Source organism: Myodes glareolus, chromosome 2 (assembly GCF_982192425.1).
Source record: "Myodes glareolus chromosome 2, mMyoGla1.1, whole genome shotgun sequence".
NCBI lineage: Eukaryota > Metazoa > Chordata > Mammalia > Rodentia > Cricetidae > Myodes > Myodes glareolus.
In genome coordinates this window covers 104,963,204-104,980,168 of record NC_142027.1, presented here as the reverse complement: position 1 = coordinate 104,980,168, position 16,965 = coordinate 104,963,204, and the positions used below count along the sequence as shown (strand labels likewise).

The following is a 16,965-nucleotide window of genomic DNA, read 5'->3' as shown; positions in this document are numbered from 1 at the left end:
GATATGAACAGCCCGAACTGTTCCTTTAGTACATGAGCCCTAAGAAACAAGATAGCAGAGTGTCTCCTGCGAATGCGTGTTTCTTTGACTAATGAGTAGGGAGAGAGCTTTGCTTCCTCCTGTCAGAATTGTCACCTGATAACTACATCCCTTACGTTGTTTGTGTCGGGCGTAACTTTGAGGGTTATTTTTAAGAAGAGATGATGTTGTTTAGAAAGGTTAAACTTCAGACTCATCCATTTCACCACTTTTAATTAAGAAGTCCTTCCAGCCCCCAAGTACTGGGGCTCAACCCAGGGCCTTCAACCACAGCTAGACAGACGCTCTACCACTGAGCCATGTTCCCAGCCCGTCGCTGGGGGATTCTAGGCAGGGGCTCTAACACTGAGCCACACCCCAGTCCCTCACTGGGGGATTCTAGGAGGCACCTCTATTAGTGTCTGGGAGCTTAATTCCTGTTGCTGTGGACATTACTAACAACAGGATGGTCAAGTTTCAATAAAACTTTATTTAAGGTACCATGCTCTGAATTTCATAATTTCTACAGCATACCAAGTATTGTTGGGGCTTGTTGAAAACTAATACATTTATTTTTAAAACAATGACAGGTTTTGTTTTGTTTTGAGTTTTTTAAAATATGGTTCTCCTGTGTCCCTGACACAGAGCCCATATACAGCAACGATACTTTGCTGTTCTACATGAGAATGGGGGCTGTGGGGACTGCATCGGGGATGTACCTGCTCAGCCAGCACCATTCTATAGACCTGCAACACTGGTTCCAAGGCTCAAAACAAACGGCTGACATCTCCCCAGAACAGGATGCCGTGAACAGCTGTGTGGGGACACCTGAGACAAAGTCCCCACATCTCCTTTCTCATTTCAGCTACTCGGAGACCATGCTTGTATCCTAGTTACTTCTGAGTAGACCAAGGCCTGGGAGGTGCAGTCCTCCCAAAGAGAGCAGGGACTGAGACTAGCCTGTAAGTCAAGTAAAGCTGCCAAGCTGGTTTCAGCTTGAGAGCACTGGGCATCCCTGAGCCTCCCTCGCCACCACAGCTGACCTAGGTACCAGGGTCAGGGCCATTGGTGTGAAGAATACATGAATCAAGGCTGGAACAGTAGCGACCCTGAAGACACATGGCCCAAGCAGAGTGTAGCAGCTCATGGTGCCTCAGGCCCAAGTGTCAAGTGCTTAATCCTCAACTTCAGTCGGGCTTAATGGTGCATGCTTTTAATTATAGCACTTAGGAGGCTGAAACAGGAGAATGGAGAGTTCAGGGCCAATCTGAGCTACAGAGGAAGAACCTGAGTTAATCCATACCCCGTCCCAAAGCCCCAAACTAGGCCCTGGAGAGAACCTTCACTTCTAGGACAGAAACGCTGAGGATAAAGAAAAATGTGACACAAGCCAGCTTCCTTTCCCTCTTCCCCAGAGACACCTCTGGGATCCGCTGGGCCCAGCCAAGCAGTGACAAATTTGATCACCTCCAATGTGTCACTCTGACGAGATGAGGTTGTTTTAATTTAAATGCATGCCTAATTAAGCTGCAATTAACCAGCTCGCTGGCAGGGGCCACAGATAGCAGAGGACCACACGTGGAGACAGGGAAGCAATGGGAGGCTGGGCTTTGGTCCCTGGGTCAGCTTTTTTCAGGAGGAGCCAGAAAACCCCTGAACTGTCTCCCTACACAGCCCAGCTGGATTCTGTGCTCCTGAGATGGCAGGTGGGCACATCTGTTGCAGAGGTCTCCTCCATCTGCCTGCCAATGCTGGTGATGTGGAAAGTTCAGTAGTGTAATGGCTGTAGCCTGGAAGCTCAGGGCTGCTAGAGCTCCTTTCCACTCTACTGGAGAGAGCAAGTGGTCTGAGACCCAAGGGAACCGGGCTCGAGACTAGGTTGTACACTTTTACATATCTGCACACTCTGGTGTACAGAAAAACAGACACACGGGACTTAAGAGGGTCAATGTTAAGTTCCTTCAGTCTGAAAACTTGACATGGGAGAAGGGTAGAGGTGAAGGAGTGGGCAAAAAGGATATGCACTTCATACACACACACACACACACACACACACACACACCTCTGACACTGCTCATGAGAAGAACAACAGTGTAAGCCAACATGGTCTTCTGAGCTCCTGAGAGGCACAGGGTCCTGACCCATCCTATCTGCCACTCACAGATGACACCAACAGCAACACAGGAACAGCTGGACTCACAGAGGACACTGACAAACTGGAGACCTGTCAAACCAGTGCACCTGAGGCTGACAGGGGTTCCTATAGCCAGACAATAAGCCTGTGGGTAATAATGCAGATGACAATGACAAGTCATATGGAGGACCTTCTCTATGGTCACACTGTGGCACTCTGTGTGGAGCCCCAAAGTACTGCTTGCTGCTCACAGCCCCTCAGACCAACAGAGGCATAAGGGAGGGTGTACCAGCCATTCCTGCTCAGACTCTGGGTCCTCAGGGTAGCAGGTCCCTGTTGCATGCCTTCAACCATCTCAGGGTCCCTAGGTTCTGTGTAACACTGTCTCAGGAACCCTCCATGAAGGCCCAGGGCACATGCAACAACCAGAAGGAAGACAGAACACGAATGCAGGAATGAGAGACCAGAAGGACCTGTCTCTGCCACTCCACACTGAGATCCACACTGCAGGAAGGACTCTCTGATGACAGCTCCACCCTCCCTGGCTCAAGGACTCTCACTGGAAATGCCAAGTGCCTCCACAGGACCAGATGACACACAAGTACACAGAAAGGAAACAGGAGTGCTTCACAGGATGAAAAGTAGTTGAAAACCACAAACGAGACATAAACCCCAGACAACAGTGGCCCATAGCCTCAGCACAGCACATGTGACCTGAACTGTCCCTAAGGGTTAGGAGACAAGAGTGGTCTCAGGGTAGGCAGGGTTGCTGCAGGACCTGCCTCCAGATGCCCTTGTCCCGGTTCCCTCCCCATCCAGGCTGAGAACAAACCCCTCGCTTGCACACACAAGTTTGCAAGTCACAGCTACAGAGCAAAGCAGCTGGGGCAGGATCTCAGGGTTGTCATGCTCACTGAGGCTCAGTGACTGATGTCAGTGGCCACTACAATGCATCAGGGATGACAGGTACATGTTCTGATGGTTGTCACCCTGATTTACAGACTGGAGGGGGCGGTGAAAGTCACGGCCTGAGTTAGTTAGCTTTGCTCTTCCCTGGAATCTAGGGCCTGGTTGCAAAGGGCCCTGGGCTCTGTGACGTGTACTTAGGCCAGTGAACGATGGCCCTGTTTTCTTGGAGGATTGGATTTACTCATGATTAATGGGCCACATATAAACTGATAAATGGTATTAATTTGTTTTGGGGGGTCTGAGAAGATCTTAGCTGCTTGCAAACTTGGATGACTAACCCTGTTTGTGAAGCCTGCAAGGAAGCAATATGTCTCAGTTGGCTGCAAGGGCCAGTGGGCTCTGTCCATCCACTCAGCCCAGATGCCCTATGTGGATTTCTCTCCAGAGACCAGAGGGCTAGGTGAGGGCACCTACCTGCCACCTCCTTAGATGAGGGTAGGCTTGAGGCAGCCTCCAGATCAGCAGGGATGGGGCCCCCTCTCTCCAGGGCATGCACGAGTCCCCGAAGTCGCTCGCACTCCCCCTGCAACCGGTCATGGTCCTCACGCTGACGCTGTCTGGCCATGCTGGTTGGGTTCAAGCTCATGTGGAGCACTTTGGTTCGACTCTGGTTGTAGTCACCCTGGAGGAGTGAGCACAGCACGGGGTCACTGGGTGTGGATGAGGAGCTCGAGAGCAGAGCACAAGCGAGGAGCATCCATCCAGGCAGCTGGGGAAGGAGCTTTTGGTGGAACACGGGTGGGGGGTGGCAGCAGCTGCGACAGCCATCTCAGCACCTCTGTCCAGTGTGTGCAGGAGCGCGTGCCCCTTCCCAATCTGGATTCTGGTCTCTGGGAGCACAGAGGCCACTCAGCCTGACAAGTGACTGAACTAGTACAGATGACAAGCAAAGCAGTCTTCCTCCCCTAGGGCCACCACAGGTGCTCCGGCACGCCAATTCCCTGCTCAGTCTACCTAAATCCCAAGTTCAATGCCAAGTTCCAGAAGGAATGAGAGGCACAGGCTTGTAATCCCAGCTACACAGTAGGCTGAGGAAGAATTCTACACATTAGGCCAGTTAGGGCCATAGACTGAGTAAGGAGCAGTCTGAGCTATTTGTCAAGATCCTGTCTCAAAGGAAAAAGAACTGGAGATGAGGCTCAGTGGTACAACACTTAGGAAAACCCAGCAGTAAGGGGATAGGATATGGCTCAGTGGTAGAGCCCCTGCCTAGAATCCCCCAGTGAGGGGCTGGGATGTGGCTCAGTGGTAGAGCCCCTGCCTAGAATCCCCCAGTGAGGGGCTGGGGTGTGGCTCAGTGGAAGAGCACCTGCCTAGAATCCCCCAGTAAGGGCTGGGGTGTGGCTCAGTGGAAGAGCACCTGCCTAGAATCCCCCAGTGAGGGGCTGGGGTGTGGCTCAGTGGTAGAGCACCTGCCTAGAATCCCCAGTGAGGGGCTGGGGGTGTGGCTCAGTGGTAGAGCACCTGCCTACCATGTGTAACCTGCTGCATTTACAGTCACCCCTGCCCCCCGATCCTGATGAGTAATCAGGCTCACAATGTTTATCCTGTGAGGTCTGTCATCTACCCCTCTCAACAAGAGGTCTGTGAGAAGGAAGCCCAAAAATGAACAAAAGAAGAGTGCCTTTGCTCTCTAGAACGGCTTTAGATTTACAGAGGATCTATGACTGCAGGAAGGAGAGTTCCCACAGACCTCACTCTGGTGCCTACAGCTAACAGTGCCCATGAGTGGCACCCACCTGTCATTGCTCCCCATAGCCAGGGACAACCACAGAAGAGCAGTGTGGCTGATTCTAGTAGCTGTCTCAGCATGCTCCAGAAGCAGTGACTGAGGCTGAGCGGCACTGGAGAGAGGGTGGTCAGGATGCCTCTATGATATCTATCTCTCACTACACCCAGACGCCAATTCCAGGGAAGGCAAGTCAAGATATAAAAGGCAATATTTAAAAAAAATATATATTTATTTATTTTATGAGTGTTTTTCCTGTAGTACATTAGGTGCACTACATGAATGCCTGATGTTCATAGAGGTCAGAAGAGGGCGTTGGGCCCCTGGAACTGGAGGTCCAGTTGTAAAGCACCACATAGGTGCTCTCCAGTCGTCCCTCCAGCGCCCAAAAGTAAGGAAGTGAGAAAGCACTGCCGGAGGATGCACTGACACGAGAGAAACAAACGGAAGTTGCGGCAGGGGAATTATGAGTTTGAGAATCATGGGTTAATCTGGGTTACATAGTGAGACCCTGTAGCAAAAAGGCAAAGGAAAAAAAAATAGGACTTGGGGGGGGGGCAGGAAGAAGCACACAGTATGCTTGAACGTCCTCTGGGCCCCAGGGAAGGGATGAACATCAGGGCGGAGCTGCCCTTCAAAGTTCATCTGCCTGGTCAGTTCACAGCTAGACGTCATTCGCAACTCAAAAGTCATCAAAATATCAGCCACTGAAAAATGGGCAAGACGCATGAACAGGGACTTTAACAGATGGAACCCAAAGAGCCAATGGGCATAGAATGGTATACACACGAGCCATCAGGAAAGCCTATCCCGCAGTCAATGCAGGCCACATGCCCAGAGTGAAGCAGGCATCCCATGCAGAAGAGTAGTCCATTCTGGCCGGGCACTGAGTGGCCAGTGGTGTGGGGACTACACTGTACCACACAGCAAAGGGACTCACGTACCTCCTGCACTTCCTGAACTGTGTCCAAGACAAGTTCTGTGGGACCTGAGGTGACTCAGGAAGTCACACAAGAAGTTAGTTGTCTTCTCTGACCGACCTCTCCTCAGATGCCCCTACTCTTGGGTATGTAATAGGGCTGCTACAGAGCGCGGGATGGAGGTGTGGAGATCTCTTCGAGGGACTGGGAGGCAGAGAACTGGCCCGTGACAAGCCCTATGCTGCTGGGCCTGGGATCCAATCCTCAGGACCCAGGTGCAGTAGCTGCTCAGCAAGAGACACTGATCTCCCTGTCCATACACACCATCACCCAGTGTGGTCCTGGGGATGACTTCAGCAGGCCTTGAAAGATCTAAGAGGTCTTTTAGTGATAAACATATAAGGGTTTCCTGGCTTCTCTGGCCTTAGTCCACCCTCCCATGATGTCTGCTGAGGAAGCAGGGGAAACAGCCCACCCATTCAGACCACTGGATACACTGGGCAGAGAAGCTGGGCGATTCACATTAGTGAGGCAGCCTGTGCTCAAGAAGCCTCGACATCCCATGAAATAAGTTGTCATAGGCCACTGCCCTTCTATATCACCAAAGGGCAGTATGGGTTATACCTGGGGTACCTCACCCAGGCCACACCCCTCCAGATACGCTTCTGGGGACAGCAGGGTGGGAGGGAGCGCGGGCAGGAGAAGAACAGTAAGAGTCTTCACACAAGCAAACTGCCAGCCTACAGTCTTCTAAGATGGGTGTGTGTGTTTGGTAAGCACGGGGTGGGGGGAAATGGGGAGTAGAAAGTGCTCAGAGCCACCCGCAGAGAGCAGTAGGGCTTGCAAACTTGGTTTCCCAGGCCATATCCTGAGTATATTCTCATCAGGGGGAGGGGAAGGAAGAGGCCACTAGTCAGAGCTGGGGAGAGGGAGGGAGGGGGAGCAGCCTGGTGGTTTCCTGCGAGAGAACCTTGTAAAGCCCTGGGGATGAAGAGGCTCCTGGAAAGCGGACTCCCTGGCTTTCGGGTTGAAAGGATGTTACTTGTGCAATTTCAACAGTCTGTTATTCCGTGCAATTTCACCAGTCGGGGAGATAACCAAGCATGTGAAATCCATCACCCACGCCTGCTGTGACAGCCCTGGGGCTGGACAAGTACCTCGGTTTCCTTTCCCAGGCCAAGCACTAGGAGCAGGGCAGGGAATTGGAGCCCAGCCTGACACTGCCTGTGGAGCCAGGCGGCTTCAGAGCTGCTCGCCTGTCCCAGTGCCCACTGGGTAGCTCAGCGAGAAAAGAGCCACAGACTTCAGGCGTGGGAACTGGCAAGGGAGGAGTGTCATGTGTGCCAATGAAACCACGCTCACCCAAACATAGAGATTTTCGTGTGGCCTAAGATGTTCATGATTTTTCCTTTTAAAGACTTTAAAAACCATAACTCAAAACTTAGTCTGTGTGCTATACAGGCTTACAGGCTGGGGCTGAGGAATCTCAAGCTGAGATGAGGGCTGACTGTGGCCTGGAACAGCTCCCACAGCCCCATACTGAGCATTCAATACAGAAGACACCACCAACTCCTGGGGAGAGCTGGGTACGCTGGTATATGCTTTTATCACAGCACTCAGGAGGCAGAAGCAGGAGGGCCTCTAGGTGTTTGAAGTCAACCTGGTCTACATAGTTCCAGGACAGACAGGGCTACATAATGAGCGTGAGTGTGTGTGTGCGTGTGTGTGTGTGTGTGTGTGTGTGTGTGTGTGTGTGTGTGTGAGAGAGAGAGAGAGAGAGAGAGAGAGAGATCAACTTTGGGGAGGAAGGAGGCAATCAGCACAGCTGAGTCTGTCCAGCCTGAGACTCTCCTGCCATGAGGAATGCTAAGACAAGACACTGTCTCACACTGTTGAGCATGAAGTCACAGCGATGCCTCAGTGCCTACTCAAAACAAGTACCCAGCTACGAACTGACAGGCAACAAGTGACAGCCCATCACTACCCCCGCCGTCCCCTCTCCGCAGCACCTGCACCTTATGACACACTGCGTCATCTTAAACACTTGTTTTATTAGCTGTCCCCTAGCAGAGGTCAGCTCCGTGAGGACAGGGCTGTCTGTCTTGTTCCTCCCAGTGCTGCTGGTACTGATAATGTGTCTGCTATGGCACAGAGTCTACTGAATGAATGCTTAACAAATAGAACATTTCTCGGGCCAGAATGTATTTCACAGGCTCAGAAATCAGATCACCAATTGAAGCATAAAGAGTCAAGAGGCCCAGAGAAATGGCCCCGCCTCCATCCTGTGACAATGCAACATCTCTGCTCCTGAGTAGATACGGGCCACTGATGCAGGCAGAGCAATCCCAATTGAAGAACTCTTGTCCCGAAACAGCCACCTGGAGAGGCAAGGGCTGCAGGGGAAGTAGCAGCATCTACATACATCACATAAATGGACGAGGCAGAGACAAGGGCATCACCTGGGTCTGCAGTCCTGGGTGCTCGCACTTGGCATCCAGTACCTAGGTTTCTGTGCCCAAGTCATGTGGCAGGGCTGAAGGAAAGGGGTTCCAGGGCTTGGTCTGAGAAGGGAAGCTAAGCGGCAACGGTGGGGTGGCCACAAGGTGCAGGAGGTAAGCTGTGCGAGTGTCATCTATGTTAAGGCTACTGCAGCATCAAGACTACCAGAGAGAGATGCGCTACTACTACCATCAGATACGCTTTGCTGCAAAGAGGGGGTGCGATAGGCCTCAGAACCAGGTCAGTGCCTTCTAAAAATGTGTCAGTCCACCTACCGAGAGGGGATTGTTAGATATGTGTGCTTCTGTGCCTGGGCATGTTTGAGCACTTTAGGAGCCAGGCAGCCAAGTGCCCTCCATCTACAGCCGATGCAACAGAGACCACTTGAGAAGAAAAGACGGGCCAGGCTTATGTCCACGGCACCAGATCCTGTCTTGGCACTGGCTTAGCTCTGCTTCCTCCCCAGGTACACCCACTGCCTGTTGCAGACCAGGGCATCCGCGCCAATATGAAGGAGCCCCATCTAGGGGGCCGGAGAAGCATGCGAGACAAGCAGATGGGAGCGAGTGAGCAACATCGCTGAGTCTGCTGCAGGCTGACAGCTTTGAGGAAGAAAGGGGAGAATGGCTGTAATCTGCTGCTAAAATTTGTTGCCTTGTTTGATTCGCAGCTGAGGAAACTGTGGAGATACTGACAAGAATCTCAAAAGGAAAATTCTGGAACCTTCCTTTGATGCCACGATGCAATCATTGACTAAACAAAAACATCTCACTTGCTGAGCGAGCTAGCTGACGTTTTCTGCTAATGACCATGGACACACAGGAGCTGGCAGAGGGTGAGGCAAGAGGGTGGCAACATCAGGGACATTCGGTGGCCCCTGGCCAGGTCCGTGGATAGTGGTCACTGGCAAGTCTGTGCAGGGGCTCCTCCAGGGCATGGTGTGGACTTCAGGAAAGACAGGTGACTCTTCTCACCCCCTGTCCACTCTGTGACTTTCTATCTGTTGTTCAAGCCCATGTAAGCTCAAGTGACCAGCAACTGCTCTCCACTCAGAGAGCCATCAGGAGGCACATGGCTGGGTGGGCCAGTATCTGGTGGATTCTGTTCATATAGTATGTTCTTCCACTAATGTATGGGTGGTCTTTCACAGGACCTCCTAGCCACCAGGGCTCAGTTTCCCTCTGTGAGGAGGAACATGGTGAATTTGGTCTTTTTTGTATGTGGTATATATAGGTAGGTACAAGTGTGCTGCATACAGTTAAATGTATAGGCCCATGCACATATGGAAGCTAGAGCTGGACATGGGGAGCTCCTCTACTGCTCTTAGCCTAATTGCCTTGAAATAGCATCTTTTCATTGAACTAGAAGCTCACCATTTTATACAGCGAGCAAGCTCTTGAGCTCTGCCTGTTTCCACCCTCCAGTGCTGAGGTTACAGGCATGTGCCACGCCTGGCATTTTATATGTGTGCTAGGGATTTGAACTTGGGTCTTTTTCACTAAACTAATTCCCCAGTCCTAGTGAATCTGGTCTTTAAGAACCTTTCTTCAGCTGGGCGGTGGTGGTACATGCCTTTAGTTCCAGCACTCAGGAGGCAGGTCAATCTCTGTGAGTTTGACGCCAGCCTCGTCTACAGAGCAAGTTCCAACTGATGTTGCAGAGGACCCAATTTGGATCCCAATAGTTGCACCAGATGGGTCACAGTTGCAGGAGATCGAATATGGGCACCTATAAGTATCCACATCGCATATATAAGCACATAGCAGGCATGCACGCGCGCGCACACACACACACACACACACACACACACACACACACACACAGCTACACACACAAAGAACCTTCTAGCCAGTGAGATGGCTCAGTAGGCAAAGGCAAAATATACTTGTCTCTAATGCTGAAAACCTGAGTCCTATCCCTGGGAACCATATGGGAGAAGTAGAGAAGTGATTCCCACAGGTTGCCTTATACACGTATGCTATGGTACATGCATATTCATATACATAGACACATAAAATAAGTAATAAATAAAAGCATAATGAAAATTTAACCAGATCTATGTCCCCACGGGAGGACAGCTGCCCCTCGCCTCCTCCTCTGGGTCCAGCTGCCCTAGGGAAGGTCCAGGCAGCAAGCTAAGAGCCAAGGCCGCCTGCCACTGGGTGCCTGACTCGCATACCAAGAGACCCTGCTGGAAAGAAGCAGCAACGCGAGGAGAATTAAAAAGCACAGTTAAATAACCGCCGATCCTCATGCATATTTATAAGTCGCTCGACTCAAAACTAAATCAATACCTCTCCCAGCTGAGCTCCGCGGCTCCATAGCAAGAGTGAGGCTTCTGGTGGACTGCTGGGTCTGGGAGCAGGGGCAGAGCTGGGTCGAGGAAGAAGCAAAGTCTACAAGTATGGACCACAGGGCCCTCAGGTGGTCACTGCGTGATCTCCCCTGCCCCACCCAGCTTTGTGGGACTTGCTGGCTCAGGAGACCAGGTTGGGCCATACTTCTGACCTGCCCCAAGCAGCTCTAGGAACAGGACTATGGGAACACTTGAGCCAGCAGAGGTCAGAGCTATTTATATGACACCCTCGGGTGCCTGGCTCCTGGTAGATCAGAAAACAGGACATGATGTGTTGACCCAGCACAGACCCCAGGCTGGACTGCTGGGCTTGAGGATATAGGCCCAGAGGGCTACAGGTAAGCCTTGTTTAGCCACGGCAGGGCTGGTGGCTTCTAAGTTAGCAACTCCCTGCCCCCTTACAGGAAACAGCCTAGGGAGCTGCCCACCCTAGATCTCAGCCTCCTCTGTGTATCATCCTTGAACACCGGGCTAGGTGGGCTTGCTGAGCAACAAAAGAAAGAACTTCAGAGGGTGGGGATTAGCCTTGTATAACTGGGACAGGACGCCCTTGGGGCAGGTTCTCCCAGGCTCCTGTTGGACTGCCCAGGGCTGCACTTCAGGCTTCCAGCACCAGACTTGGGAAACACCAATTCATCAATGCCTAAACATGCAGCTCTGAGAAGGGGGTGTCTCTGACTTTCTCAGGCACAGACCCAGTGGCCTGGTCCAGGCACTCAGAGCTCAGGAAGAAGGAGAGAGGCAGGATGCCTAATGTCAGCTTTCTTCAGCTGCTCTGCTTGGGTCTCCTGGCAGTGCCAGAGAGCCGGACCAGCCCAGAAGTCAGTGATCACACAGTTCCGAATACACCCTCATGTTCTAAGACACGTCCGCGGGGTTGCTTCCTCTACAGGCTCCGGTTTGTTACTATGCTGTGAGTATCACTGAGGGGCTCCAAGTCCTTAGGAAAGTCAACAGGGTGGGTAGATGTGAGCATGTTTGTTGTAACAGCTTTTTAGGGTAGGTAGCTGCTGCCTAGGTGGCTCATGGGTCAAAAGCCAAAGGGTCAGTCAAACCAATGTTTTCAAATCCATCCCTGTACCCAGCACAACCCTTAAGATCTGTCTGCCTGTCCACCTGTCCCTCCTCATTCCCAAAGCTAAAATGCTAATTGCAACTTAGTAGCATTACTTAACCCATTGTAACCAATTAGACTATAACCACCTGTCTGCCTGCGCCTACCCCCAATCCCGTGTTAGGCATGCCCAGGTGGCTACCTCTCAGTGATCTTCAGGTTCACTGACCATACTATCCATGAGCCTGAGGTTTTCATTAGACACCCCTAAGAATTGAAGGATGCCCACCACACCGAGGATCAGGTACAAACCCAGGCCCTTGCAAGGCCACCAGTCCTTGTCCACCCAGTGGCATCAGAAGTGGTGACAGCAGCAAATGGAAGGAACAAGTCTCATCAGAACACTTGTGGCCACAGGTCTCAGGTATTTGTGTCCCAGGGTCCTCTGTCACCTGGAGGCACCTGTGCGTCACTAGCTCCCTCGTTCATCCTTACTTTCTCAGCAAAAAGCTGGGTCTGATCCAGTTTGCTTCAGATAGGCTCAGAAGCCAAAAGAACCCCAGAGTTGGCAAAGCCAAATTAAGACCCTGGGACTGTGGCAGCAGTTCAGTAGAAAGGGACCACCTAAGATATGTAGTGCTGTACACTTGCTGGTGAACAGGACCAGTCACCACAGGGCAGGACAGTCAGAGGACTTGGGACTGTGGAGGTGACACACAAGCTCAGGGATAACAGGCCACAGCAGAAGCCAGAGAGTTATCAAGAGTGGTCCCAAGCTCCTGGACCCGTGCTTCCTCTTTCCTCTCTGCATCTGGCTTGCAAGCCCACTGCACACTACCAATCAAATAGAGAAACAGAGGGTAGGGGTAGGTGAAGGAAGGCTGAGGCTCAGTAACTGATCTACAGGCAACACTTAGGGTTAAGCAGCCAATATATGGGACCCAGATGACGTCAACTTTGGGTCTAGCTCCACCAGCTATGACCTGGGCCAGTCCTCAGGATCCCAGTCTCAGCCTTGTGACCCACAGATGACAACTGCCTCAATGTCAGTGACCAAGTTAGTCACCCTAGGCTTCTATAATAGCAGTCAGGGTGTGGGCATGAAATGGAGACTGTTCTTGGAGGAGGAGTGGGGGTACAGTTTGTGCCTATCGGGCCATAGCTTAGACTGTCATTCCCAGTGTCCCTAGGCTGGGACCAGCCAGAAGAAACTCTGGGAAGCAAGTAGTCTCTGTTCTCATGAGCTGCTCTGCACAGTAACTGGCTGCTGTCCACCCCCAAGCTCAGTTCTTGGTAAGGGCTGGCAGGAAGCTGCAGGGACATGGACCAGCAGTAGCAGGATCAATTATGAGATGATGGTCAAAGGTCAATGAGGGATGAGCAGGCGTCTGTGAGTGCGGGACCCAAGTGTTACCAGCCCTAGCATATTGATGTGCATGGCGGGGCTTCTCTCCCTGTTCCCGGGTATCTGTCAGACAAAGCTAATTCATTTTCTCTCTCATTTTTTTAAAGTCCGTCTCCTGTAGCCTAGGCTGTCCTTGACGTCACTATGTAAGCCAGGAAGATGACCCTGAACTTCTCATCCTCCTGCCTCCACAACTCGAGTGTTGGGATTACAAGTGTGCACCACCATGCCCAGTTTGTGTGGCGCTGGGGAGCAAAGTTAGGCTTCACGCATGCTAAGTGAGTACTCCACGACCCGAGCCATATGACCAGCCTCTTAGGAGTTTTGAAACTATGAAATACCCGATTGGTCCACGACTCAGGGTGTAGCCCAGAATGTTAAACACACCCAGTGCCATGCTGACATGACTGCCCGGCCACCCATCCAGAACGCCTTATCTTCCCCAACTGAAACTAGCGTTAAATACCAACTCCCTGCCCCACCGCAGCCTGGGTCCCACTTCTCTACTTTGCATCTGTAGAAACTTGATATTCAAGGGAATCAGACAGCATGGATGTTTTGCAGATTGACTTATTTTTCTTAGTGAATATCTTTAGGGTGTATCCATACTGCAGCAGGAACCAGGATTTAATTCTGGGTTGAATAATGTCTCATGGCATAGAAAGATCAGGTCTCAATTATCTACTTCTCTGTCCATGAACATGAGTGACCCATGTGAGCCCAGGGTGTGAATGTTGCTCCCATGCCCTGCCGCTGATCCTTTTGGACTTGACCGATCATGGTTAAAGCAAGGTGCTTTTGGATTATTTGGGTTTCCCTAAAACAGGGTTCTTCATATGGCCTAGGTGGGCCTTGATCTTCTTACCCATCTGCTTTAGCCTCCAGACTGCTGAGACCAAAGGCCTGGGCCAACACATCTAGCTCCAAAGCGTGGTCTTTCAACGGCCATGGCACCCATCCACAGCAAGCATCATGGAGCCCCTCAAGACATTTCTCCTAGGAATCAGTCTTAGCTATAATACCGGAGTCAATCTTAGCTCTGTCAGCAGCATACTCTATGACCAAGACAGGGCTTCATATGAACAGGAACTACCCTAAGGCTGTAGCCATGATTGGGCCACCTGGACAAATCTAGCCCATCTGTTTTGGGGACAGATGGTAAAAAGAATGCTAAACAGTGCCAACTATGCCACACCCTGCACAGCACCGCTCCTTCCATGTAACTCTGCTCATCCTTGGCAACTGTTCCATTCATTCACCTCCTCATGGAAACAGTTTGGCTGGACAGTCTCCATGTCGGTCCCCAGTACGCTTATCTCACATTGTACCTTGCTGTAAGACAATACACAGTGTGTGAAAGAATGCCAGTTAACCCAAAAATATTAGTCACAAGTAACAGTGATTTGTCTAGATGCATGCCTTCTACAGTGGTTCAATGATAAAGCACCTGCCTAGAATCCCCCAGTAAGGGGCTGGGATGTGACTCAGTGGTAGAGCACCTGCCTAGAATCCCCCAGTGAGGAGCTGTGGTGTGGCTCAGTGGTAGAGCACCTGCCTAGAACCCCCCAGTGAGGGGCTGGGGTGTGGTTCAGCGATAGTTCCCTTAGCATGCACATGGCCTTGGGTTCCATCTCCAGCACAGCCGAAAGGACATTGGGTTCCTAGCTTTCCAATCTAAATCCGTCACAAGGACCCCAAGGAGATAAAGCTGCCTTGTCATCTAAGAGTGAGATCACCAAAACCTTAGATGCATCAAGAGAGGAGCTCATCACCAAGCAGCCTGCTTTCTGGGTCATGTGTGCCGCCGAGCAGGCTGTAGGTAGAGATGACAATGGGCATAAACTAGAAGGGCACAAAACTGCTGCAAGAAGGGACCATCGGGCACATGTGAGCCTGTCAGATAACCTCTGTCTCCTGACCAAACTGCTTATTGCAAGTCAGACTGCTGTCAAAACAGTAGTTGAGGGGCCAAGGGGCCAAGCTAGGGTCTGTGGAGTATGAAGACCCTGGATGCATGGGAAGACAGAAGGTTCCAGCAAGTTCAGAGCTCTAGCAAGGAGAAGCAGCTGGTGCCTAAGGGCCTGTAGGCCCAAGGGACTAAGCTCTGCAGGAGGTGACATCAAGAAGAGGAGGGGCTTAGTAGGGAGGGTGCATCAGTGGCTCATAAACAATCAAAAGAAATCAGTGCCTGTGGAAATTCACCACGCTAATGCCCATCAGCAAGCTGGCTGTTTTTAGTCTCCAGCGTTAATAAACATGAGCAGTCTGCACTCACCTCTGCGGGTCTGTGTTCCCTGTCCTCTCACTGAGCATCTTACTTTACACAGACATTCAGGAAGACAGGCCTTGGAGGCCACGCCAGGAGAGGCGCTGACCTCATCGCTGTACAAGACCAGCTCCTAGCCCTGGCACAAGGTAGAGTCAGGAAGGACATATCCTTGTCTCGTGCAAGATGCTAAGGCACGGTAGAGTGTGAGGTGCATACATGGTATCCCAGTTACATGGGAGCTGAGACAGGTGGATCCAAGTTCAAGGCCTACCTGGACTAAACAGTGGGTCTCCAGGCCAACCTAGGTAACTTAGTGAGACCCTGTCTCACAATAAAAAAGAAGGCTGGGGATACATCTCAATGTACTATGCCTATAATCCCCCAGTGAGGGGCTGGGGTGTGGCTCAGTGGTAGAGCCCCTGCCTAGAATCCCCAGTGAGGGGCTGGGGTGTGGCTCAGTGGTAGAGCCCCTGCCTATAATCCCCCAGTGAGGGGCTGGGGTGTGGCTCAGAGGTAGAGCCCCTGCCTAGAATCCCCCAGTGAGGGGCTGGTGTGTGGCTCAGTGGTAGAGCCCCTGCCTAGAACCCCCCAGTGAGGGGCTAGGGTGTGACTCAGTGGTAAAGCAGTTAGCTAGCACACCCAAAGCCCTTGGGTGCAATCTGAATACTGCAAAGAAATAAAAGGGAAAGGAATAAAGGGGGGGGGGGGGTGAAAGCAGTAAAGGTCCACAGGGAGCTACCACATAGAAACAGCAATCGTACATCAACAGTACTCACATAAAGACAAAACCAGATTTGTTCCAGAGGGATACAAAGGCATTCCCCAACTAAGAGACAAGAGCACGCTGGCTCAAGGAGAGCAGTCATGTAGACGGTGCCAAGCCTCCAAATTCACCCTATGACCACAACTCTAGTCAAGATTCCCAGGCTGCCCACAAGGAGCTGCACAAAGGTCCTGAGCAGGGGTTGGGGTCAAACACTGCAACATCGGAGTCTCTGTGGATACCTGGAGGGGAGAGTGCTGATCATAGCTGAATTGAACAGGATGGGAGTGCTGGCATTGGCTAGGCTGAGCAGGATGGGAATGCTGGCCATGGCTAGGCTGAGCAGGATGGGAATGCTGGCCATGGCTAGGCTGAGCAGGATGGGAATGCTGGCCACGGCTAGGCTGAGCAGGATGGGAGTGCTGGCCATGGCTAGGCTGAGCAGGATGAGAGGGCTGGCCACAGCTAGGCTGAGCAGGATGGGAATGCTGGCCACGGCTAGGCTGAGCAGGATGGGAATGCTGGCCATGGCTAGGCTGAGCAGGATGGGAATGCTGGCCACGGCTAGGCTGAGCAGGATGGGAGTACTGGCATTGGCTAGGCTGAGCAGGATGGGAGTGCTGGCATTGGCTAGGCTGAGCAGGATGGGAGTGCTGGCCATGGCTAGGCTGAGCAGGATGGGAGTGCTGGCCATGGCTAGGCTGAGCAGGATGGGAGTGCTGGCCATGGCTAGGCTGAGCAGGATAGGAGTGCTGGTCATGGCTAGGCTAGGCAGAGCAAATGGATTCAAGACAGTGGCAAGAGGGGATTCTGACTTGGACCCTGCAGTCTAGGCAACACTGCATGATG

General features: G+C 51.9%; 1 protein-coding gene across 2 annotated transcripts in view; it reads right to left on the bottom strand.

Moving 5' to 3' along the window:
* The window catches only part of Mad1l1 (mitotic arrest deficient 1 like 1), a 317,552-nt gene that overhangs the window by 79,954 nt on the left and 220,633 nt on the right, over positions 1-16,965 (bottom strand). For both annotated transcript variants that reach the window (XM_048436907.3, XM_085683370.2), the window contains one exon: positions 3,536-3,743. In XM_048436907.3, the coding sequence (XP_048292864.3) occupies positions 3,536-3,743 (208 nt within the window). The remainder of the gene's footprint in view (positions 1-3,535; positions 3,744-16,965) is intronic.